This window comes from Pseudoliparis swirei, chromosome 16, assembly GCF_029220125.1.
Source record: "Pseudoliparis swirei isolate HS2019 ecotype Mariana Trench chromosome 16, NWPU_hadal_v1, whole genome shotgun sequence".
Taxonomy (NCBI): Eukaryota; Metazoa; Chordata; class Actinopteri; order Perciformes; family Liparidae; genus Pseudoliparis; species Pseudoliparis swirei.
The window spans coordinates 14,327,463-14,355,008 of record NC_079403.1 but is presented as its reverse complement, the minus strand read 5'-3'; the positions used below and the strand labels follow the sequence as shown (position 1 = coordinate 14,355,008).

Here is a 27,546-nt window from a genome sequence, read left to right as displayed (position 1 = left end):
TCTTTAGTAAATCAAAAGGTAATGAAAGATACACTCAGGAAGATAACTTAAAAGTTCATGTTTTCTGCATTTGGGGAGGTAATTAAGGGTCATAGATGGGGAACTCTAATGTTTAACCTCATCAAGATTAAGTGCTTGACTAAAAGCCAAAGTGAGGGAAGGGCACATAAATGGAGGGTGCCAGTCAGTCCTTTTTGTCCTTTGTTATTAATCTTTGTTCAACATCATGAAACAGAAAAAGAGAAGGAGGGAAACAAATGAAGTGGCAATGAGAGGCAGATAAAGAAAGATGAAACAATGGGTTAGTAACTGGAAGACTCAGGGGGGGAGAGAGCAGGCGAGGGGGGACAGTGAGGGTGTGAGACACAGTCACCGAGGGAGCGAGGGATTTGAAGAAAGAGGAAAGAAGGAAGCAGGAGAGACAGATAGAGGAGAGAGGACATACTCTATTGGCTCTCAGCACGGCCCAGGGGTAATTTCCTCTCCACATGAGAAATGCATGCTGGGATATGGAATCACCTCCAAGGGAGGGTAATGATGCATTGCCAGAACCTTGGCCCTGAGGCACAGCTGTGTGTGTGTGTGTGTTTGTGTGTGTGTGTGTGTGTCTGCCCTGGCCATCATCCCTGCCTGTTCTGGGTAAATTGCCCATTGTAGTTATTTTCCTTTTCTGGGGTGGCCTATCTGATTGTGTGTGTGTGTGCGTGTGTGTGTGTGTGTGTGTGTGTTTGACCTTGGGATGATAGATACCCTGCGTGTCTGCCTTCTTCTCTGCTACAGTAAGCTTCATCCTAAATATGAGATTGAAGGATGGACCTAAGAGAGACAGACAGATGCATGGGAATTAGGGGTTTGAGAGAGACAACACACATGTACAGACATTAACATTTAGGCATGTAGGTAAATGGAAACAAGTGGCACAAGATTCAAACATACTCAAAGGTAAAGGCTAACAATTACAGGATATTTGGCTGTCAGCCAGAGAGAAATCAGAATAGAACGCATGCAATTAATTGCTGTCTTCACTGTTTCAGTGGTTGAAGGACATGTCCTCATTGTGTGTGTGTGTGTGTGTGTGTGTGTGTGTGCACACTGATGTGTGCAGCCGTTAATTTGCCTGTCATATTCTTTTGATTCAATCATTGCATTATTGTTTTTTATCGTAATTAAAGCCAAAGACTATTTCTTCGATTAACATCCATCACACCTTTTCACACAAATACACGGGTACAGGCGCACACATGCAAATACCTATTTAGTGCGCACGCTTATCTATAGGGTCGGAAAATAGGTTGCTATAGGATTTTTTCTCAGCTGCTTCACACTCAAAAGTACGGGGCTAGATGGTTTCCATCCCCTCCTCCCACCACCTCCCTGCCGCTCAGTCTCATGACACTGGCGGCATTTGGGAGGGATTATGGGGAAATGTCACACCAGCAGAATTACAGTATATCTTTTCTCCTTCCCACGCCTCTCCTTTAGCACACACTTGAGAACAACCCCGCTTAACCATACTTCATCTACTGACTGAATGGTACACTGGGAGCACATATATTACATACATATACATTATAACAGATTGGTACACTGATAACTAGAATGGGCACTCGGTAGAGCGCATACCTTCGCATATCACAAGATTGGGCATTGAATTATGAACATTTTGGCATTAGTTGCATGCCAATTGGACAAAAATGTATCGTGCTATGGTAAAAAAAGAGTTTGACCTTTCCATGACCTTGACCTTGACCTTTGACCCGATTGATCCCAAAATCTAATCAAATGGTCCCCGGATAATAACCAATCATCCCACCAAATTTCATGCGATTCAAGAACATTTTGACCTGTTCATGACCTTTGACCTTGACCTTTGACCCGATCGATCCCAAAATCTAGTCAACTGGTCCCCGGATAATAAACAATCATCCCACCAAATTTCATGCGATTCGGTTCAATACTTTTTGAGTTCTGCGAAAGATTTTGACCTGTTCATGACCTTTGACCCGATCGATCCCAAAATCTAATCAACTGGTCCCCGGATAATAAACAATCATCCCACCAAATTTCATGCGATTCGGTTCAATACTTTTTGAGATTTGAGAATAACACACATACAAATAAATAAATAAATAAATAAATAAATACACGGCGATCAAAACATAACCTTCCGGCATTTTCAATGCGAAGGTAATAATCTTGATAACATTTCAAATTGACTTTTAATATATGTTTTACTTCCATTTTTTTTGTTTTCTGTTTTTTTTTTAAATAAGTAAGACTTGAATTATTATTTCACTGTGAAGTATTTTTTAAATGTGTGTTATTGTGTTAAGTTCTTATTGATTTGTTTTCAAAGCGTTTCTTATACAATTATTGGCTTCAGAACAAAAATGTTTTTCAGCACTATCTGTATGATGACTTCATATTCCAGTTTCTCTTTGTGGATCTCTCGGTACCACTCAGGGTGCGAATAGGCTACATCCAACATGAATACAGCACAGTGCTTTCATTAGAACTACCCTCATGAGACAGAGCTCCGAAGTTTTATATTCCCTTGGACTTCAGTGAAGTCTCGCATGAGCTCAACACTATCGACTTCAATGTATCTTCTCTTTAATTACCTCTTTTATTAACATCCACCACAGGCATTAATGTCAAGTCGTTGTACATCTTGCATGCCGCTGTTATCTTTGCGCAAGGCTCAATCTTCCATGGGGCTGCAGATGTGAAGGTCAGTGGGTTGTATATCTCACGTCCAGGAGAGGAGTCTTGACCTTTTGAATGCTTGTTATTTGACCCATCAGGTCTAAATTATATCCAGAGAAATTAAATCAAGCTAAAATTAGTTAGGAGAAGGGGGTAAAAAACGAAAGAAAGTTTGACATGTGGGAAGAGAGAAACACGTTTCCTAAATCAAACAGTAACTGCTGCAAAGGCAAACCAATACCAGTGTGTTGTGGTTGTTGTACTCATTTCAAAGTATGATTGGTGTAATTTCCTTGGTGATCACATTTAGCCATGCTGCCATGTCGGTATCCGCCAACTGTAGAGGTACAGAAGCGCCTGCATTGTACAATCATCTCATAATACACCCCTGTGGAAGTGTGCTTCCTTATATAAAACACAACAACTCACACACTACATGTGCACACAGAAAGTAAAAAACAATATTGTTTTTAATATGTTTCTCTTTTCTATTTGACATGCTTAATATAGGTGAGCTAGGGAGGATTAGCATGCTATATCTTTCCCCACATCACAGCAAAGCTTTTATCAGTGACATGCTGTTGTTGTACGTTGCTGCTCTCCTTTTGACCTCCAAGATTTTGACACATGTCATACATACATTCTCCAGTGAGGCCCTTTTAAGAGCAGAGTTACTGTCAATACTGTAGTGCAATGGAGAGGAACAACACATGTGTTGTAAGAAGAACTCCATAAACTGTATTCAAAATTACAAGACCGCAGGCTTGTGACTGGAAGGTCATTCCTTTCTCCCAGACTGTCAAGAAAGCTCTTGATAGGGAGATGAAATGGCACCTCCCTCCTGGCCACTCACCACTGTTGTGGTCTTGAGGAAGGCCCTCAATCTCTCAACTGCTGCATTCGGGCTGTTCAGTGTCCACCAGGTCAGCTTGTGTGAGTGTGGATTTGATTGATTGATTGATTGATTGATTGTATTTATTTGTCGTTTGCCAGAGTACAGGTACAAAAGCATCGAAATTGCAAGAAGGGGTGGATGAAAGATTACAGCATAACATGAGGGAAGAAGGCGAGAAAAACACACCAACCCCCCGACTATGCCCCGAGAGGGGTACAGTGTGGGAGCAGGAAAAAAACACCTTAGCACATAAGCACATACATTTTAGACATGACTTGCAACGAGTAGGAAGGGGGGAGGGGAGGTAATCCAACAACTGGGTGATCTAAGCCCATCAAGATCAAGATCAAGATCAAGATCAAGATGTTTTATTTGTCACATACACACACAGGGTGTGCAGTGAAATGAAAGTGGCAATGCTCAGCAGGAATGTGCAAGGGCAACAAGTACACACTATTTACAATAAAAAACAACACAATATTTACAGTAAGTGTGTGTGTGTGTGTGTGTGTGTGTGTGTGTGTGTGTGTGTGTGTGTGTGTGCCTAAGAGGGGCAGTTGTGTGGGTCTATGTGGGGGTCCTGGTGAGGTCGGAGTTCACAGTCCTGATGGCCTGAGGAAAGAAACTCCGTCTCAGTCTCTCTGTTCTTGCAGCGTGACTACGGAGGCGCCTGCCTGACCGCAGCAGCTGAAACAGTCTGTTGTTGGGGTGGTGAGGATCCTTCATGATCCTGCCGGCTCTGGTTCTGCACCTCCTGGTGTACAAGTCCTGCAGGGTGGGAGTGTAGTTCCAATAGTGCGTTCAGCCGAACGCACTACTCTCTGCAGAGCCTTCCTGTCCTGAGCGGAGCAGTTGCCAAACCAGGCTGTGATGCTTCCTGTCAGGACGCCTCTACAGCTCCAGAGTAGAAGGACTGAAGGATCCTCTGGGAAACTTTAAATTTCCTCAGCTGCCTGAGGTGGTAGAGGCGCTGCCTTGCCTTTCTCACCAGAGTGTCTGTGTTTGTTGACCATGTCAGATCCTCGGTGATGTGGACTCCCAGGTATTTATACCCGCTCACCCTCTCCACAGTAGTCCTGTTAATCCCCAGTGGTGAGTACGTCCTCTGTTGTTGTACCCTCCTAAAGTCCACAATCAGCTCCTTAGTTTTGGTGACATTCATGATGAGGCTGTTGTCCTGGCACCAGAGTGACAGATCAGCAACTTCCTCCAGGTAGGCCTTCTCGTCGTTGTCGGAGATCAGGCCCACCACCACTGTGTCATCCGCAAACTTGATGATGGTGTTGAGCTGAACCTGGCCACACAGTCATGTGTGTACAGGGAGTACAGTAGGGGCTGAGGACGCAACCCTGGGGGATCCTGTGTTCAGGGTGAGGATTTGAGGTGTGTCTGCCCACCCTGACCACCTGTGGCCTGGCGGTCAGGAAGTCCAGGATCCAAGCACACAGGGGTGTTCAGTCGCAGCTCAATCAGCTTGTCAGCCAGTCTGGAGGGGACTATGGTGTTGAAAGCTGAACTATAATCAATGAACAGCAGTCTCACATAGCCCCCCCTCTGGCTGTCCAGATGAGAGAGTGTGGTGTGCAGTACCTGGGAGACAGCATCATCTGTGGATCTGTTTGGGCGATAAGCAAACTGCAGCGGGTCCATGGAGGAAGGGAGGAAGGCGCAGATGTAGTCCTTTATCAGCCTCTCAAAGCATTTCATGACCACCGAGGTGAGGGCCACCGGTCGGTAGTCATTCATACATGCTGGAGAAGCATTCTTGGGCACAGGGTTACCTTCTGCCCCCATCCATTGGGGGCAGAAGGTAACCAGCACCGACAAGCAGCCAGCCGGTCCAGCAGCCATTCACAGCGCCAGCCACAGCCCCGTCCGGTCACACTGGGGGTAAGAAGCAGACGAAGGCGTGGGATGGGGGGAGGGGGGTAGTGAATGCAAATCAGTATATTGAAAGTTTGTGTGTGCGTGGTCTGGTATGTCGTCCTCCCCCAGGCCACAACAGACAGAGTTCACAGTCCGCAAGATGGTCGTTGCCATGGAGATAGCCTTGAAAGGTCCTGGGAGAAAACAACCACAGGTGTCTGTGGATAGGGGGAAGGGAATGAGAGAGGTTCTCACTTCAGCGATCTTCAGGGGAGTTGTTGTTCCAGTAACGGCCTTGGCCAAGGCCCGTTCTGGTTGAGGGAGCCGAAAGCAGATAAGATTGGGATTGTTTGGTCTTCCAGCAGCTACATCCAATTTGCGCACCTACTATTCCACCACTTTCCTCCCATTTTTCAAATCGATCCAATTTCGTCGGGCAGCCTTAGGGGGCTTTTAACGGCTGTCACCGTTTCCTTTGGGCTTGGCTGGAAAAGCATTCATGCCCACTTAATCCACAATGGTTAAATTATATAATATCTTGAATCTTGAAGACGCATTATATATTCATCCCGGGAAACTCACCTGTTTTAATCATAAAACTCCCCCCCCCCCCCCAACTTGTGATCTTTAGAGTCATGACAGAATGACTCTCAGGCATCCTAGGGATGCTGACTCAATTTAGAAACACTCCTCTGTTCTGCCTCCATTGCTTCGTCTCTCTCCATCTCTCCATTACACTTCTGCAAGTAGAGAAGCGCGACAGTGATGATGGGTTGGGAGGTGTAGGCATTCATTCTGCACCCGCTGTGTTTTCTCCCTCGCTCTCCGTCTAAACACACAGTTCTCCTACGCTTTCCCCTTGTTGTCTTTTGCATCTATTAAAGCAGCCTATCTATTCTTATCCACTTTTTTAATTCCTTCCACTCTCTCCCACACATTCATTATCTCTCTCTCGCTCTCTCTTTCTCTCTCTATGTTTCTATCCTTTTTTTTGCTGCAGGGTTCGAGGTGATCCCTCAGGCTCTTCTCACCATGCTGACAACAGTTATTTGTGTATGTTTGCATCTGACGTTTGTGTCTTTCACCTATGCTTTCACCTCGTACTATCAATCAAGGTCGTATCGTCAGCCAGACACGTGCTTCATTCTGACCGAGATAGCGAAAGACGGCGATTGTGATGGAAAATTGGAAAAAACTGTTTGGAAGAAAGAGAAGAATGGTGAATAGATGCAGGGTGGGCCCTCATATGAGACATTAGACAACACACTTTTCATGAACGTGTGTGTGTGTGTTTGTGTGTGTGTGTGTGTGTGTGTGTGTGTGTGTGTGTTTCTCGTGAACCACAGACCTCATATTTACTTCAGGATGGATCAATATTATCGGCAAATCTTTCTGCCAATTCTGTCTCATGTTGCATTTAATTATGTCAGAATGAAATAAGGAGGAGTACTAGCCAACGTTTATTACAAAATATACAGTTAAACATCAGTGTTCTCAGGGAAAGAACATTGAGCAAATTATGTTTGGCTTCATTGTTTTCTTGCTTTCACAGAGCTGTCAAACAGGCATTGCTCTGTAATAATTTCACTCCGGGTCCGTCATGGGTTTTACTTTCACGGCAGCAATCATTTCACAAGGATGGGTGAATATGCTTAAAATCTCATTTCTCTTACCAAATGATACCACTTTGGAGAATCCAGTCATCTGTGTCATTGAAAGGTTGCTCAGTGAATATAAGTCAGCAACACCACCCACACCTCAGATCAAACTGATTAGAAAGGTGGAAAATAAACCACCATAGTTTTCACCTACAATTCACTGAGGAGGGAACCGGTGTTTGTATAGTGTACATGTCGCTGTGAAATATTTCATTTTACTTTATGTTGAGTGAACCCAATGTGAACAAAGTGCATTGTTGTCGATCCAGTATGTAATGTTTCTATTGCACAACTCTATTCTGTATTCCTCTCTTTCCTCCATCCCCTTCAATCCTTCGAGTGGATGACTGCTTTTACTCGCACTTAATCCGCTTTTGAAGGTTTTATTTAGATGTGTGAGTGCTTAAGCAGACGCAGTTTTTACATGAAAAATGTCTAAATCTCAAAATGTAACTGGATATTTTTGTGTCTTACTACATCGATATACACTACCGTTCAAAAGTTTGGGATCAGTTAGAAATGACTTTATTTTCAAAGTAAAGCACTGTTTTTTCAATAAAGATAACATTAAATTAATCAGAAATACTCTCTACATTGTTAATGTGGTAAATGACTATTCTAGGTGGAAGTGTCTGGTTTCGAATGAAATATCTCCATAGGTGTATATAGGCCCATTTCCATCAACTATCACTCCAGTGTTCTAATGGTACATTGTGTTTGCTAATCGCCTTAGAAGACTAATGTCTGATTAGAAAACCCTTGTGCAATTATGTTAGCACAGCTGAAAACAGTTATGCTGGTGATATAAGCAATACAACTGGCCTTCCTTTGAGCTTGAAGTTTGGAGAACAAAATTAATATTTCAAATATTAATCATTATTTCTAACCTTGTCAATGTCTTGACTATATTTTATATTCATTTGATAAATAAAAGTGTGATTTTTCATGGAAGACACGAAATTGTCTGGGTGATCCCAAACTTTTGAACGGTAGTGTAATTATCAGAAATCTCACAATCACAACAGTGTCATTACAATCATTGTAATCCTTATTATCATCATCTACTGACTACTTCTACTACATATGTGTATGACATGGAGAAAACATGACTCAAATGCCAGAACAGCATCACACGCATTGCTATTATAAAATGCAAATGTGTGAGATGTCATAATCACATCTTGTCACTGCCTCTATCATTCGTCATGTTTTGTTGTCATATTCATATTTCATCTCTACCATCTTCTTACCCTATTGTCAGCATCCTTATGAGCGTGTTCCTTGTATTGTCTTGCATAGCTTTTAGTAAACACAGTACTGCTCTCACTTTCCTGTGCTATATTATTACCCCCAGGATGAACCAATGAGAATAGCAGGTGCGTGAGCTAATCACTGGTTTATTAGTTTTTTCTTCCCTATTGCATCACCTCGCTTATTATACCATCTCTCTCACACACAAACACACTACACACAAGGCAATTGCAAAATATGAATATGCCCACAACCACTCTTGCACAGTGCCCAAGGATACTTTAGTCACATCAAGGTGACACATAAGTGATGTTCATAATTGTCCTCTAATGCCTGGGCGAATCAAACTGAATTATGGAGCCGTTTTGGATTAGATATCTTATTTTAGTAATTGTTTGGAAGAAATGTCAACAGCAGACCTTGGACGTGGGAATGTGTTAGTAAAAGTTAATAGGAATTATTTTCAGGTGTAAATGGGTGCAAAGGGGTAAATGCTGCTGATGGCAAATTGTATAGCAGTCAGACATGGTTACATTCTCCAGCCTCTGTGTGATGTTACTTTTCTTAATTGTTCTTGTTAAAGAACCAAAACATTCAGTCCAAAGTATTTATTAATACTCAATAATTCCCCTCAAAGTTTACTTTAAAGGTGACACAAGAAAGAAGCCATCAATAAACAGTCCATGGTCAGTGTGTTTACATAAACTTAAGTAACCAGGTTTGTTTTCTTTATTAGCCTGGTTTCCTAAACATCATGTTCTTGAGAATCTCAATTGCCATCAAAGAGGTGACAAACACACATGCACACACGGTACGTGAAAACTGTCTTGGTGACGGCAAGAACAAAGCAATCAGAGTTCAGACACTTGACATCTGCTAGTGTGTGTGTGTGTGTGTGTGTGTGTGTTCTGTTTGTGTGGTGTTCATGTTCCCTAGAGTTTAGGCCCATTACACACTCACCACACTGGAAATGTCTTAACCTCATCTTTTAACCATCCATTACTTCTTTTTGATCTGTGCAGCTTGTCGCCTTGGCCTCCACATCGAGGGGAGAGGGAAATAAATAAAAACAAGGTGTGGGACCAAAGTGATGTTGCGAGTGGGGTGCCGTAGTGCTGAATTTAATTTACCCTGAGTGTGTGTGGGCAGTATGAAGGATTCACAGGTGTATGTGTGAGAGAGAGAGAGAGACAGAGAGAGAGAGAAATAAGAGAAAAAATACAAGCTGAGGAAGCAAAAGAAAGTGTTTGTGTGTCATGCTCTTGAGTGAGTCAATGTAATCATCTGTGTTGTTTAATGTCAGGGCAGGTCCTTGACCTCAAAACTGAATGTCTGCCTCTGACATGAGAATCTGACAGTGGATGAATGCGTTACGCACATATATTCAGCTGTAGACCATGCCAAAAGCCATCTTGACCTTCTCAGCGTGATATTCACATGGCAGAATAATTCTGGATAATTTGTGCTCGTGTGATGCACACGGGTGTCGCAACTTCATCAGGGATGAGGCACACACACACACACACACATGGCACATGCTAGCATCCTCACAAATAGCTCACCTTTCCAGCATGTCGATCAGAGGTCAGTGCAGACTGTGACATGATTGCAAATCAAGAGACAATGGGACAGTAATTTTTCAGCATGGTCTCCATCCAACAGCGTAATCTTCTGGCTGCACTTTGATTGGCTGAGTGTCGTGGATGGGGATTTGATTGGTCAATTTGTTCACTCCTGTTGGATCATTGCTCAAGTTTGAGTGTCTCTTCTCAGTCTTATTTCAGACATCATTGCATGTCTGGCTCACCAATTTGTACAATATGTGCAAAAACCCACCCCAGTCTATAAAGGGCTGTTATCCGGGTACAAAATGGTGCTTCACACACCACGCACCTACCAACTGGTGCTGCTTGGATCTTTAAAGGGGCCAAGAGAAAATAACTGCAAGGATTGATGAATTAGTACTATTAATACAAATTCGTACTACTAATACCTTACATCACATGTCATCTGCAGGACCATTTTAGTGAAACAGTGAGGTTAAGGCTAGAGTTTTCTGTTGAGGCCCACTTATTTATCTTCTACTTTTTTGATCTGCGGATTTATATGGTTGATCTAAATAGGATAGGAATGCAATCCAACTATTATCAGCCAAGAACCCCCCCCCCCATGTTAAATTGTTTAAGAATAAACACAGTACTACTAAACTATAGCTTTCTACCTAATCCACAACACAGTAGAGTCCACAAGGCATACCAATGAGGGTTGCAGCTTGATAAAATCCACTTGAAACAGCATTTTATTAAACTGCATCTCTTACTGTAACCCAATTGGTTTGTCAATATGGAGAAATGTTCTAAGGCAATCAGATTGTGCTGTATCCCTGCTTTAGATACAATAGAATACACAGCTCAATTCTAATGAGGGAGCAAGGGATACATTACAATGGTTCAGGTCACCTCAGTTTCTATTGGCCTGTCTAATACGTGTTTGACTGAGTGTACGCTTCACTGGCCTATTGCTTGGCTTTGTACACATCCAGTAATTGCACCCTGTAACAGGGGAATAGTGCTACTGGGCTGAATATTACCGATCAGCAAAGGTGGGATAAAAGCTGTGTGAATATGTTTGTATTTGCACGTTGGCAGTGCGTGTTTGTGTTTGTCTTCAATGCAGAGGCAAAATGCAAGGGCCTGCGCTTCTGTGTGTGTGTGTGTGTGTGTGTGTGTGTGTGTGTGTGTGTGTGTGTGTGTGTGTGTGTGTGCAGACCCATTCACTGGGTGTGTGTATAAATGAACACCTGTCTGTCAGCTTAATGCCGTGTTCGATTTGGCCTCTGATTCTGTGTGTTCAGCTAATTGCAAGGACTAGTGGAGGCGTTTGTGTTTTCCTTACCCTGGCAAATCGCTCCATGGCGCTGCACACTAATGCTCCCCTTCACCAGCCGCACCCAACTCAGCCTCTCGCAAGAAAAACACATTTTCAATAGTTTCAAGTACACACTTATCCAGAGCAAATTATTAGAAAAGGGCAACGTTCATAAAGTGCTATAAGAAAAGAGTATTCGGGCAGTAGATCAATGGAGAGCGTTACGGTGAAAGAACAGAACAAATCCAAATGAACCCTCAAAGATAAAAAGTGCCATTTCCTCTTCTTGCTCAATGTGAAGTCTCCTTTGGATTAGACACCTCTTACATAATCACTCCTCTCACAAACTTAGGACTTGTACAATTATGTTCGATGAAGTGCACATTCCTCCACTTGAAAATCATGCTATTAAGAAAGAGATGTTCCTGCTTTAAAACTTAGAAAGAAGATAAAGATAAACGTTTTTGTTTTACCTCATCCAGTACACTTGGAGCTATTTTTTGGTACTCAGTGAGGAACCATGATTATCAGCTTGAATAATGTAGCCATCACGTTGATGAATGCAAGAACAATTCTTTTAACTTTTACTGCTTTATTCTGTACATAAAAATGGACAAACATGGACTGTATATTACAAAATACTATGAGTATAAATACATTGTATGTGAAATTCATAATAGTACATAATCATATCTAAATTAGAATTACTTGAGTTCTCTCTGCTATTGACATACAGTACGTTGTATCACCAGCTCTTTCCCACCATCTCCTTCTCTGTCCCATTCATGTTTGTCAGTATCATTTTTCTCACTCCATCCTTTGTTCGCTTTAATTCAACCTCCTGAGCCTCCTTCTCCCGGCCATAGAGAAAGCATATTGATTTTTCTCATCGTCTGTGTGGTTGCTGCATGTGCTTTGGATGAATACAAAACAAAAACAACTCCAGACTCGTCTAAGAAAGAGAAGGAGGCAAATAAAAGGAAACAGGGATGGTGCTATGTGCAGACAGAAGGAGGTAAATAAGAATGAGGGTGAGGGTATGATAATTCTAGGTACGAAAACCATTATTATTATCATTTACAACGACCCTTGAAAGAGCAGAATTCAATATTATAATTTAAAAAACGGAATTTTGGACCTGATTTTAAAAAACAAGCATGTAACTACAATATGTTATATAACTAAATATTGATAGTTTCTATGTTTAAAGTACTATTGTGTGTCTATAGTGAATTAACTACTAAATATATATATTTAAAACATCAGCTGTGAGCTTTTAAAATAATGTTCTGTGATCATTATCAATTATCATCCTGTTGGTTCGGACTTTGGTTTCATAGATGGGACAAACCAACAAAAGGCTGCTGAACCAGTACCGAGATCCCAAACTTGTCCAAATTAAAACGCTGCAGTTGGTTGTGTAACATCCACGTAGAAAATCACTGAATGTGTGTCGGTGTCAGCGACAAAGCAGACTTGATGCAAACCCCCGCAGACACGCACTCACACTCACTTATGTCAGTTATTTTCAATACTGTAAACAAGCAAATGACATCCGTCAATTTTAATACTGTAGTAACGCTCTTTATGAATGAAGACACGGCTCTTCTATATCCATTCTACTCCATTCATCATTTCTCCCCTTTGCACTCTCTGTTGCTCTTATTCTTGGACTCATTTTCTTCTCTCCTGTACTTTTCTTCTTTGTCTATCCCTTCATGATTTATCTTCTGTGCGGAAGTAATACGCTAGCTCACTTTCCTATATCCGTGAGGTTATCTTTGATTACCATAGTCATTTCCATTTCCCCATCAGTAACTGGGGAGCGGCAGGTAAGGAGGAGAAGGAAGGTGACAGAATATAGGATGTTTTCATTGCAGCTAAAACAAAATGTTGTCCTCTGTTTATTTCTGGCTTGATTTCCTCCACCCATCTATATCTATCCATTCGTCTGCCGAGCGATTAGGAACATCACCCTCTCTCTTCTCCCACCTTTCATTGATCCCCTTTACTGTTGCAGGGATTTGTGTTCTGTGCTACCAGCTGCAACAGAGCTCCACACACAGTTTTGTTTTGCAGAAGAGAAGAGCATGTGCAGAACGTGCAATATTGCTAAAGGCCATTCAGCCAAAATAACACAGGAATTATATCGGATATTGCAGTCATTTGTCAAGTTGTTTGTAATTACTCTGAATCTGCAACTGCTCCTAAAGCCATGGTGGGCTGCTAATATGTCTCACAGGTAAAGCTAGTATCCATAATGATGTTGTGTTGATTTATCAATAACATTGTATGTGCATAATACTTTATGTGACGCACTAAATTCACACATTTACAGTGACTGGAGAAGCTGTTCATATTCTGCTTTTCTTCCCCTTCAGCTCAGGTCTCAGATGTCCTGGTTGACACAGCAAATGTGTTTTCAAAAAGTGGGCTGCTGTGTTTTATGCATGTAGAAATCAGTACATAAACCCAAAGGTATCACTCTTGACAGAATTTCAAATTTAAGTGGATGTTTTATGAGGTAGTTTTCATGGTTATGTTTTGGCTGTTGCTTTATGACAACGTATCCTCATACATATAATATCTAACGAAACATATTCTTTATGAATTTTCTTTAGTGTGCCAGCTGGAATATCACAGCTTTTTATCCATGAATTATTATTGTTTGTAGGTATACCCATAAACCCTGTAAATGATTACACTGCACATACATTCACCTTGTATGAATATTATCACTTGGATCAAGACAAGACAAAAGAAAAAATAGATTATATTATGGCAAATGTAATACTGTTTATATTTGACTAAATATATAAATGAAACTGCGGCAGAGAGCTTTGAGGTAAAAAACCTCTTCAGATACATCTTTAATCCTTGACTATTGTCTTATCAGCACCACCTTCTGCACTTGAGATGCATCCCACCACCCTGGCTGGATGTGCTCAAGAGAAACTTGAACTTATATTGCAAGCTTTGTCAGAAGGACACATCAAGAGACTCTGTTATTTTCCTGGATAGCATCTAAATTAAGTTTTAATTAAAGGGACCCGGAACTGCATGTTGAGTCGATGCTTGTGCATCTTCACCTGCACCTTATTCTGACAGCTGTTTATTGGTGGATCTGCTGAAGTCTCCTCTTTGTATTGATGTTACGTTAAAGCACTCCACCTGAAGATGCGTATACTCATTGAAGGATTCACTCACACACACACACACACACGCAAAAACACACACACACTCATACACATGTGAAAACAGCAGCACAGCCAACTTGCAATCCTGTGGACTCAAGCATGTTAACATTTATTTGCAATTCCTTTAGATGATTGACATCCATTTGTGACAATTAGATATTTTTAAAATACGGTAGAAAGTGCATAGTAGGAGAGATTAAGAAGAAAGAAAGAGAAGGTTTTGGAAAAAGATGAGCGTGGACTGCTAAAATAATTTAAGAGGCAATATTTGAAAAGTTTGCCAATTGCTCCTCATCATGTCCTCATCATCCTCGTATTCATCTCCTTTCGAGTAACAGGGTCATTTGATCACCGTTGCAGTAAATTACCTAAATTGCATTTACTCTCTTTTGTGATATTCTTCCTTCTTTTTTTCTCACTCTCAGTATATATATATATATGTATATATATACATACATATACATACATATATATACATACATACATATATGCCCCCCTCCATCCCAACACAGTGATGAAGATTGATGTGTAAGTCCTAATTAGCATCTGCTTTGGTATGCACACTGCTAATCTGTCCATTCCTGACCATCCAATCAGGTAACAGACATGACAGGCATTGTCCAATCAGATTACGGCTAGCGGGACAGGCGTCCTGTGCAGAGCTGTCACTCCGGATGCATTGTGGTCCCTGCTGATGGATGTGATTTGGGCGACGAGACCCAAGTCATGTTCCCCTGTGTTTTTGATCATGCACTGCATATTAAGATGTTGTGAATACAGCAAATTACATCAAATGAATGCAGCACTACAGTTATGACTTTGCAAAGTGTGTAAAAGGTTGTTGTTTGAATTATAATGATTTTATGTCATATCTCATTGATGGCGTTGATCTCATTCAAACCAAAGTAACTCTTAGTCCTGTTCTATCTTGCACCACCTGTGGTAACTGGTATTATGGCGAATGGATTTCAATAATGCAGACAACAGAAAAAGCCGTGAAGCTGTTTACAGGACAGACAAATGTGTAACATGTCCCATTAATGTTTTACCAAGAGAGACAAACGCAGGATGGATGCTTCTTCAAAACAACAAACCCAAATACGTGTTACGGCTTACAATAAATATGATGTGCACGTATACCAACCAGTAGCAGATGACTAGTTCGGCCAGCGCCTTGCTTTTCACCTGCAGATTCTCATGTCAATTTTTTATTAAATTTGTTTCTCATGTCGTAACTCTAAAATCTGTTCTTATCTTTAGGGATGGTTTCATGCCAATGTCACCCAGCTGCTCATTTGGTCGTTCATATGGTGTGTGTGTGTGTGTGTGTGTGTTCCATTGTAGATTTGCTATAGTGTTGTGTATTGTTGTGTATGTCCGGGGACAGGTATGAATACATTCATAGTGATATATGTATCACTAGATGTATACACAAGCTGCCATTGTGTGCAGTTTGACTCTTCATGAACACGAGTTAGTGAACGTCATGACCCCTTATAATTTTCTTTCTCTTTTTTGAGGGTGTTTTATAATTATTTACCACATTCTCGACTACATAAGTCATCCTTCCACATTTTGCCATTTCATTTATTAGAGTTCAGGGATACTGGGAACATCACAATGAATGATGCTACAGAAGGAAGATCATTCCTTCACTCATGTCTCCCTCAAGCTTCAGCTTTCCTCCACAGAGGAATACAAATTATTGACCGCAAACATCAACCACTCTGCGTGTGAGTGTGTGTGTATCAAATTAGGTCTTTACTGAGTTGATGAGCGTTGCTTTTCCCTGTGCATGTGTACATATACTGTATGTGCACATGTATCAGTGGTCATGTTGGGATTTCACTGAGCGGTTGAGCTGTCTCATCAAACCTGATCATGGAAAGAGAGAGATATCAAGAGACGTTTTAAGAAAAGAAGAGAAATTCTTTGATAATCCTGACTTTTTTTTCATGTTGCACTCTTCTGTCACATTTTGCCTCCCTCCCGAGGATATGTGTGTTCATATGTGTGTGTGTGTGTGTGTGTATGTGTGTGCGTGCGCCTGTATCAAAGCCCCACGATCACACAGCAGTCTTTTCCTATGTCCCAGTTATTTCACTCTGTCTCTGCCTCCCTCCTCCACAACCCCCATGCCACCTGCCTATATTCTCAGTATGTCAGACTGCTCTCCTGCCATACCTGTTTACATTCAAAATATTTCACTGCATCACGCCTACGCATGCCTCGAGAAATGGCAAAGTAAGTGCCATCATAACTTTTCCTCAGACCCACCGGTGTACCAAGAACTCATAGCTCAAGTTTAAAAAAGGCAAGTCAACAAATTACTCTGTGCGTCATTTATTACCGCACGAGACATAAAATGATATAGTGTCATAAAGAATATATATGAATATAATATGCCACACAAGCGGCCGCGTGTCGTATCGCGGATTCCTCAAAAGTTGGGTGGATATTGTGTGTGAGCCCTGCGGTTTCTTGGCAGTGCCTCTTTGATCACTTGTCCCGTGTGCAGGTTGTATCCCTCTCTGTTTGCATCACGCTGTTTCCCGTCATTGGCTTGTCGCCGAGCGGTGTGTCTCCCAGAGCTGTAGCTCTCATTAGCACCTGTGTTGACATTCCTGGCATCTCATCTGAAGGTTCCTTTTCTCTTTCTCCATCCCTTTTCTTTATTTTTTGCCCCAAAGTTGCCTTCGAACACTCTGTGTTTTCCCTCAACTCTCCGTCCTCATCCTCATTCTCCCTCTTTCTCTCCCCTGCTCTCTTCCTACGAGGGTTTTTTAATTAATGGCGAGCCATGATGCTTATCTTATCAACAGATCACTCTGCTTTCTATTAACTACACTGACAGAGCTGGGAGGCTGCAGGGGATGGATGACACACACACATGCACACACACACACACAGACACACACATTCACAGTCAAATCAGATGTATATGTACACTGAAGCGCAGACAAGGATGAATATCTACACTAGTGCACATGCACACACATTGATGGACACAAACCCACACAGAGGCCAACGACACAAAGGCAATTGTGTCGTCCACATAAACACAAATCATGATCCTATCCTAATCTTACCACACACTCACAGACACACAGACGCACACACACACACATCAACAAACAAACTGGCCTGATGGTATCTGGCTGTGTAATTTAACGGGTGTTGTTTGAGGGTCTCTGCTCCTAAATCCCCTAAATGCCTTGGGAATCCCTTCCCCTTCCTCCCTCGCTCTATCTCTCCTCTACCTCCCTCCTCCAGTCCTGCTTTCTGGCTGAATGAACACTTATCACTCGGCAGATAAAGAGCCGTCCACGCTGGAGCTCGCTTTATCTTTAAGGGCCACGTTTACTCCAGGTGAACACTCTGCTTTTCACAGATGTTTCATGGGCCGCATTTACTTCATCTGACAGAGATGAGAATGTCGAGGCTTAATTAATTAAAAAATGCAGGCGCACTAACAATCTTCCACCCCATCAATTTAAACTCAACAATTGTCCCGTATTTACCGTAATTTCATGTTTGGGGAGGCCGAGCTAGGAGGCAAAAATAAATCAACGTTTACCACGATAGCTCCATGGGTGATTACATTGAGCCGCGTTTTGGCACAGAACAGTGAGCATGACGGCAGAAACAACTAAATCGATCCTCAAGCGCCACAATCTATGGGAGAGGCAACATTTTTTCCACATAGGATTTCTCTCACATTCACACACAGAGAGAGAGAGAGAGAGAGAGAGAGAGAGAGAGAGAGAGAGAGAGAGAACTACCAGAGTCGTTATTGGAGAAAATATTACAGTAGATTGCGGAGACACACTCTTGCACGCATGTACACACAGTCACCCACACTTTCTGTCATAATTTGCTCATTTGGGGGACCGTAGCAAAACAATTATCAGCAGGGGATAATACAATAAAGTAGACCATTTCCTGGGTATTACCAAGGGACATAACATTTATTTCACTTTGTCCAGTGTGCTCAGGAGTGTAAACTCCTAATGGGAGGAAGTATAGAACATAACTCACACCACTCACACTGCAGACAGCGTGCAGGCAGCAGTGATGCAGTTCTTCCAAACTTTTTACATCTTTTTCTAAGTTTCCTTGAAACCATTTCTTGACTTGTGTGCTCACGTGTAGTTGCACTGCCATTATCTTATCCTGCTATAAGCTTTTATGAACTCACGATATAATGAATCAGTTGACCATTGAGTGGAAAGACTTTTAGACTGTTATTTTTCAGAGAAACACAAACTCCCCGTGAGTGGTGTATTAATACAATTTTAGCCAAATGTGTCTATATATTCCTAAAAGTGTTCATGGATGCTGTCGTCATCTCCAAGTCAAAACCTCTCTCATTCCGCTGCCTGTGATGGGTGAAAATAACAACGTTTGGTCAAATGGGTTTTCCAGTGTGTGACTTGCATCGTCTTTATCTCACCGTATCTTCTAAACAAGCTTTCTCCCATAAGAGAGCTCTTTGGTTGAAAATGAAACAAAGTAGATTTTTACCTTTCAATCTGTCTCTCATCTATATTTCTGTCTCTCTCTGTATACTATACAATATGTAACCATGTAAGTGAGCGTGTGACTATGTCTAGCTCTGGGCATATTGGGGAAAGGAGTCTGTGATTTTATTGGACTACTTGCAGGTAATCTCCTGTGTTTTGGCGAGGTGATTTGTTAAAGTGCTGCAGGAATCAAAGTGTCTCTGTCTGTCTCCCTGCAGAGAGTTCGGGTGGAGAGATCCGGAGCTGCCAGAGGTGATCCAGATGTTACAGCACCAGTTTCCATCGGTGCAGTCCAATGCTGCAGCCTACCTACAGCATCTCTGCTTTGGAGACAACAAGATCAAAGCTGAGGTATGTGTTTGTGTTTGTGTAAGTGTGTGTGTGTGTGTTTGTGTGTGTGTGTGTGTGTAGCTTGTATTTTAATCAAATCAGTGAAGTTGAGAAGGGAATGATTGTAACTTTGATGATAAAAACAATAACAATGGCATTTCTTTCTCTGAGTTGCAGTCGTAACAGCTCATGCTGTTTTGCATTTTCCTGCAGTCACTTTCAAGAAATACTGCTTTAACTAACACGTTTCACAATGATGGTTGGTATGATAAAGCCTGCTGCAATCTTTGTCCCTAAGCTGCGCCGTGTATTGACTTGTATCTATCGTGGCAGTAAAGTTCAATTAGCCCCAAAGTCGAAAGTTTGTGTCTCAAAAGTATTTTGGGGGGAAGTCTCTTTGGTAAACTCCAAACCCTTCAAGAAGGCGAGTGATGCTCTAAACACTGGCAGCAAGACATGCAGATGAACTCAAGTCCAAATCCTCAGATACACAATCTCTATTCTTTTCTCCGCTTCCTTTAAATGCCCCGCAACTCACATACCTCACCCACCCAACAACACCATCAGAATCCATTTAGCAGTACATGAAGCTGAGGGGATTTACTTTTTATTTTCTTTAAGATGAATAGTGTCAGTGCTGTCGGTCAAAAGCTGCTTCAACAACCTCAGTGTGATGCTACAGTGCTTAAGTGCTCATTGACACACAAATGCAAAGGAACAAGCACCAACATGATCTGCACACATACTGTATTTAAACATAGCTCAAACACAATCCTAAGAGCTCTGAATGCATCCTGGAATAAACTGAATAATGAATATGAACTATCTGCAAATTAGTCAATTAAACACAAAGACAGAAATATATCTATTCACACCAACCCACCCTCGCATACAAAGATATACACACACACACACACACACACACTCACATGTAGATGAAACAATGCAATCAAATTTACATACAAAAACATCTCGCTCCACTCCCACCCTCTCATTCACAAAGCTCTGAAAGAAACCTAAGTGTATGTGTGTTTTGTAATGGGTGTAATTCTTGCCTTAATGGAGGTATCCAACAATGGAGAAAATAGCATCTGTGTATTGACAGTGGATGCTTTGGCCTGTCTTCATCAGTCTGTTTGATTGTCTCGTTCAGGGCCCAAGGCGTCGCTAAACACTATTTACACAAATTAAATCTGGAAGAGTGACCACAATATCAACCAGCCAAAATTGATGCTTCGCATAACATCAAATAAAAGAATGGGTTCACACAAATATATCTGCATGAACACATTGCCACGTGCGAATACAATGACAAACGCAGCATGCACACTCGAACGCAATGAGACACACACAGAAATGTGCCCTCGACCGCAGTTCTTAAATAGTTTTTAATGAAAAATACACTTGACAGACGATCATCACACCAGATTTGGGATATTAGTTTGGTTAAATATCCTGTTGTTGGAATGAAGCAAGATGTTGTGCTGTTGGTCTGTGATGAGAGTCATTTATTTGTTTTGTTATGATAAAAAAGAATATTAATTATTTCAAACCCTATTACACAGGGAACAAATTAATGAATCCTTCGCTGTAACCAATAGCGTTTGCTTTTGTATTTTCTCCATAATAATAGTGCAGTATTGACATTATTCTTGCCACATTGGAGAGTGAAAACCATTCCTCTGCATCCTCGTTATTATTGGTCGCCTTTCATCGTATTACATTTGATCACCCAGAGAGGTGTCACATTAACGACGAGGCACGTCTTCAACATCTTGACTCATTGACGTCTTTTTTTCTCAGATCTTCTTTTTCTCTTGCAGTATTAATTAGATTTCAACCAAAGAAGATTTAGAAGTTCCAGAACAAAATAAAGATTTCATGGCCTTTATAAGAAAGCGTGTGGAGGGCCTATTGATGTTTTTTCAACGTGTGAACCCTTTATGTATCTTGGTGCTTTAAGGTTGTTTTTTCATCTTTTCCACAAGTTCCAGGGTTGAAGAGAACATTTCTGTATTCTGTTATAAAAGGCTACAAAACATATATTCCAATATCAATCACATTCAAATTGTTGACTTTGACTCTCTTTTCTTCGAGCAGGCAACTAAATGATGTATTATTAATACTGAGAGGCAGATATAGCTGAGTAGAAGTTGGACTTGACTTGATGGAGTTCTATGATAATTCAGTAATATTTATTTATTTTCCTCACCCACCCATTGACTGTCCTGGTCCTCGCTGTTAGCCACTATTTAATGTTGAGACTAAACAGATATTTTATGAACAACTATCGAACAACTATATTTTATTAATAACTATTGTTATTAACACAACCTGCAGACATGTTTGAAAGGACTGTTTTCTTTTTTTTAAATCACCTAAAATACTATCTTTATCATAGCTACAAACTTGTAAGAAACCTATTGCTGAATTTTCAAATTTCCGGTAGTCATTGAATAAATAAGGTGTGATAAACACATCCTTGAGGAATCGTAACTATAGCCAAGCATAAAATATTCATATTATTTTGTAAATCTAATTTAAAATTGCATTAAAAAAAATACTAAAATATACTAAAAACATAAAATGAAGTGCAACTAAGCAGCCATGAAAAACTCTTTTAAGAAACTTGTATGAAATGCAGGCTGTTTACATTGTACAGGGAGGAGAGGGCAAGATGGAAGTAGTTTGCAGGATGAAAATACTCCAAGATTCTTCAGTTAAAGCATGTAGTGCCTCCATTTGTTCCTAATATTGGTAAAACGTGTTGGCATTTGGAAAAATGTGTAAATATAGAATGCTTTTTTAAAATGTGTTATTATCATTTTAAGGTTTGTTTTTATATGTATTCTTGCGTATGGCTTTATATGTGTTTGTACTGCACAAAATACCATTATGAGTTCTCCTTAATGATTGTGCTGCATAACGTAGCGGATCTCATATATTAAAGTGAAGAACGAGGCCGCAGTGAATTAGAGCAAAAGCACCCTGAAAACGTTTGAGTTTCATTAAGACTTCAAAGATTACAAAAACTAAGGACACATTTCTTCTTTGATTTGATTTTTTTTAGATTGATGATTTCTTTTATTGTTTTTGTCACGTGCACATGCTATTTTTACGGTAGCTCCGCACACAGGATTTACCATCACTTGTGTCTATTGACTTCCATGATGGTTTGGTCTGGAGCCTCTTTGACTTTGATGGACTCAGGCGTCATTCCAATCACCTGTCAGAGAAAGGTACAGTCGTGGTTCAAAACGGCTATTCTTGTGGTTAATATGGTTATTTTTTGTAAAGTATTTCAAATTGATTGATTACTTTTGGGTGCAGAACAGAGTATTAATTTTGCTACAGAAAAATGCCATTGCAACATTTCACAATGAATGTATTTCAAATGTCCTATTGTTTAAATGTGTTTTAACTTAACATTTTGAACATGGTGTTAAATGCATTAGCTGTGTCATATATGAAAAGGATGTCACGCAGCCTTCTTGCAATAGTTAATTCTCACAATGTTTAAGTTATAAAAGTAGTGTTTTGTGTGTGTGTTTGTGTGCGTGTGTGTGCGTGTATGTGTATGTGCATGTGTGTTTGTGTGTTCAAATCTGTAAGCTCACCAGTTTTAAAAATATCCTTCGACAGCAGTAGTTGAATATGCATGTCATTGGCAGCTCTTTAAACCAGGGATTCATATAACAGCATATGCCACAGAACAGAATAAATAAAGTTTAACATTTTTTTTTTTAATCAGTCGGAAAAATATATTATTTTGAAAAAGGACCGGATACACCCGTGTGTACGTCTGAGCCGCGTTCAGGAGTCTTAAAGTTCGGGTTCATCGCTGCAGGCGAGTCTCACGCGCCGAACCCTCTGCTGGCGGCACATTTCAGTGACAAAGAATCTTAAAACAGATTCAACCTGCTCAATGAATTCTGTCACTTCAGGGAAATGACAACTGTTTTCAAATTGGCGGATAAAGTCGCTGCTGTGTGGGCGAGTGAACAGCGGAATATTCTACATGTTTCAGACGTTGACCGGGTGGAAGAGGCTTTTAAAAGAGTTTGAGCGGTACTCCAACCACAAAAGACCCGACTGCAAAAGAATAGACCTGCAACCCATTTGTAAACAAACCCACCCGGTGAATCGAGCCCGTCCGAGCTAGAAGAAAATTAGTTCGAGATGCAAATGACGGTGGCCTTAAGGGACATTTCACACAACAACTCTGCCGGTGTTCTAATGACAGCGACCAGAACTCGGTTAGGAGCAGCGGACCAAACACACGTCTGTGTCGCCGTCTCCATCAGCGGCTCGTTGCAGGTAAACAAGCGCACGGCTCACACTAATTCGGCGAAATGATGAGTTGTAGTTTTGGCACTTTATGCCCTTCGTATAATTGTATGACGTCATATTTATTATGTCATTTATATTGCCGGTCCGTGAAAATAATTTCTGACACGGAACCGGTCCGTGGCTCAAAAAAGGTTGGGGACCGCTGCCACAGAAGATAACAAAATAAGGCAGTTAAGACATTTCAATTGGCTTTTGACAAAACTTGGCAGACAGCACAGTTGTTTCCTGAAAGGACAAAGAGATCCTCTGTCATTTTGGAGCACTTTTCCTCTAAGGCAGGGGTGTCAAACTCAAATACACAGTGGGCCGAAATAAAGAAATTGATACAAGTCAAGGGCCAGATGGGTTCAACGTTTATTGAAAACGTATTGAAAGAACCTTAGTGCACATATTGAAACTGGAACTAACAAGGCCTATAGAGTAGTGCCTATAAAACAACATTAATTATGAAATAAAAATGATAAATAAATATAAATAAAATAAAATCTGTTTCATTAATTGCTTATGGCTCTATCTGCAGTTTTTCTAGAGTGAAAACATTTTCTACAGGCAAACAACAGCCAAACATAATTTACTTGTCCTGTAGTAGCAAGAGAGAAAAATGCAAACATGAAACTACATTAAAAACTGAAAATGCGTCAAAGCACGGTTTGCTGCTCTGTGATGCTCACTGCTCTGACCCAGACACTTGGCGTCTCATCTTGGATACAAGGTCATCAATGTCTGGGGTCAGGCTCTGAGCTGAGGACATCCTCAGGATGGAGCGAAGGTGCTCATCAGTAAGACGAGTCGTGTGTGAAGTTGTGTTCATCAAAGTGAACAGTTGTTCACACAGGTATGTGCTGCCACACATAGAGAGGTGTGAGCAGCCTGTGAGGCAGCTGGGGCATTGTGTGTTGGGGATGAACGTGGAAACTCTGCAGCGCCCACAGACTCATATGTTGCCTTCAGCGTGTCACTGCATTGGAGCTCCATCAGCTCCATTTGGAAGTTTGATGGTGCGTTTTTCACTTCGGCTGAAAATGGGGTGGCTGTAGCTCAGTGGGGTAAGGGGGTCGTCCTGCAACCCCAAGGTTGTCGGTTTGATCCCCGCTTTCCCCATCAGTTGCAAGTCGAAGTGTCCTTGAGCAAGGCACTGAACCCCCAGTTGCTCCCCGGGCGCATCACTGCAGCCCACTGCTCCTTAATAACTAAGGATGGGTCAAATGCAGAGAATACATTTCGTTGCATGTGTACCTGTACTCTGTGCAATGACAATAGATTGAATCCAATCCAAATGGATTACTGAGCAGTTCCAACCTGCTTTTCGGGGCTTCAAAATCGGCAAATTGCCGTGTGAATGCCTTTCAAATGCCGCGCATTAGACGCTCATATTAGCGGTAATTAAATACGAAGAGCTTTAGAATTCTAAATCGAAAACACGACTCCGACGTGCTGTTTTGCCTGGCGCGTTTTTGGAGCGGTTGCGCTTTTAAAAGTCGCGTCTGGTGTGATCGCCCTTATGTTGTATTATTTCATTACAGCCACACTGTCTCCGCACAGAAGAGTCGGCACGTGCACAGATAGAGCCCTAGTGGTGCTCAAGCACCAGCCCCTTTGCCCTGGATGAGAACAGTGCCCTTTTTGCTGGAGACACTTTTTTCATTCAACAGTATTGAAGAATAAAAATGACTCTCTCTGTCATCAAGTCCCCCCAAATGTGTTTTAATATCCGACGGGGCATTTATTTGAGTTCTAGTGAGAATTTCGCCCCGACATGCTCCGCGACGCTCACGAGCCCCCCCCCTCCGCCGCCGCGCCCCTCCCTCCTCCTCCTCCACTTCCTCCTCCGCGCAGTGCTCCTCGCGCCACTAAATGGGTGCACCTCCTCCTCCTCTGACCCGCAGCACCAGACCACTTTGTCAGTTATGCCCCTAATTGACAAAGTGATTAACTCCTTATATTTGACGATATTAAAAAGTCACATGAAGATTTTTCATTCTAATTGGATATTGTGGCAGCAGGATGTGTTTAGGCTCGGCTGCAGATTTGGTGGAGCGGGGGGGGGGGGGGGGGGTCAGGGAAAGGTGTCCAATAGGCCTCAGCTGGCTGCTGATTGTTAATCAGCACCAGCTGAGGCCAATATGTGTGTGTGTGTGTGTGTGTATGTGTGTGTGTGTGTGTGTGTGTGTGTGTGTATGTGTGCGTCTGTCTCCGTAAAGGAGCAGTAGGGGAGCGAGAGTGGAGAGCAGAGGCACGGTCTGCAGTTTTTAATAATCAAACATTTTACCAAATATCCGTCCTGTATGCTGAACCTTTGGTGCTTCGGTGACAGCCACAAACCTGTTACAGATATCTTCAAGAAATAAGCTGTGAAGTCCTGTGGTTTTAGAGCTGCTAACTTAAGTCCTTTTATAAAGACACGGTTCAGCAGAGCCATTACTTCCATCAAATGTCACAAACCAACAATAGACTATATCAGTCTTGATAACCAATTATTTAATGTTATTGTTTTAACCAGCACTCTGTTGTTGAGTTGGCTCGTAAGGAGATCAATCAAACACAAAGCAAGCTTGTATGTAAGATGGGCCATCTCACTTACAGTAACATGCATTGTGAATTTAGATGGGAGCTATCTGTTATAAGCACTGTAAAGTTAAAACTTCTCTTCTATTTCCAATTAGACAGACACAGATGGCAGGGCACACGCTGAGCAACTCGACACAGCCACAACATGGCTGCTATTTTTCGCAAGAGAGATACTCTGTGGGAGCAAAGAGAGGGGAGAGACAGAGGTGGTAGGAAAACATGAAGACAACCAGAAAATATGGCTTTCTGGAATCACTTCAGGGAACAAGAATGTCGTCGGTTTTCTGTCTCTAGAAGTTTCAAGTTGATGTGTGTGTCTGTTTGTGAACATATGTTCGTTCATTTAAGGTCATACTTTGATGTTGAGTGCCCTCACACATATGCCCGTAGCCAATCAGATGTATAGAGAGAAAGATTGAGCGTGGCCGTGCAGATGGAGGTCTGACCTCAGCTCAGATTACAGTTGACCACGGAGGCAGTTGGGCATATTCATGTGCAGCATCCTTTATAGCTACTCCAGATACACACACACACACGCACACAAACACACAACATCTAAGGGGCACGGTTGCAAACTGTCACTTATTCTTCAAACACACACAGTACATACGTACTCCCAATCTTATTGACAGGACAGCTCATGCATCCCACTTAGCTACACCTTCACATAAGCACACATACGCACGCACACACATACACACACACACACACACTCTGTGTCAGACTAAAGTTCAGTCACATCAGTAATTCATTTTGTGTAGCAGCCTTGTCGATATCCATTTATCCAACAGAACGGTTGAGGGGAGCAGAACGTGCCCCCTGACTCTGTCACACCCCCAACCCCACTCCCCTCTCTCTTACACATATCCATTTTGTTTAGTTCACACCTCATACATTACTCTCTGCCTCTAGCACTTGATTTTGTTTTCAGTTATCTTATTTTCTCCTCCCACCATTTTTGTACATGAAATGTTTTCTTTTTCTACAGCAGACCCGCATGATTATACAAAACATGGTTGTTATTGAAGACTGGATAATAATTTCACAGTTAGAATCACTGTTTATTCACAGTGTTTTACAGTTTGTTGTTCCAGTCAAATGATGAGTTGAAGTCAATATGGTGAAATACATTTTAGATTTTTAGACCGTGAACTATGCAAACGGAAAACTGTGAATATCTGTTCAACAGAGATCAGCATAAAAGATTAAAGACAATGAATGATCCATGGCAAATACTGTAATAATAGTGAATGCTTCTGTCCCTTTTAACACATTTCATGATGTACTGTATATGCAATGTTCCACTCGGATTACTGTGTAAAATAATGGGAGCG

The 27,546-nt window shown here is 41.5% G+C and overlaps 1 protein-coding gene across 2 annotated transcripts in view; it reads left to right on the top strand.

Annotated features, from left to right (window-relative positions):
- The window catches only part of ctnnd2a (catenin (cadherin-associated protein), delta 2a), a 243,303-nt gene that overhangs the window by 146,662 nt on the left and 69,095 nt on the right, over nucleotides 1–27,546 (top strand). For both annotated transcript variants that reach the window (XM_056433619.1, XM_056433618.1), the window contains exon 13: nucleotides 19,183–19,315. In XM_056433619.1, coding sequence (XP_056289594.1) covers nucleotides 19,183–19,315 — 133 coding nt within the window. The remainder of the gene's footprint in view (nucleotides 1–19,182; nucleotides 19,316–27,546) is intronic.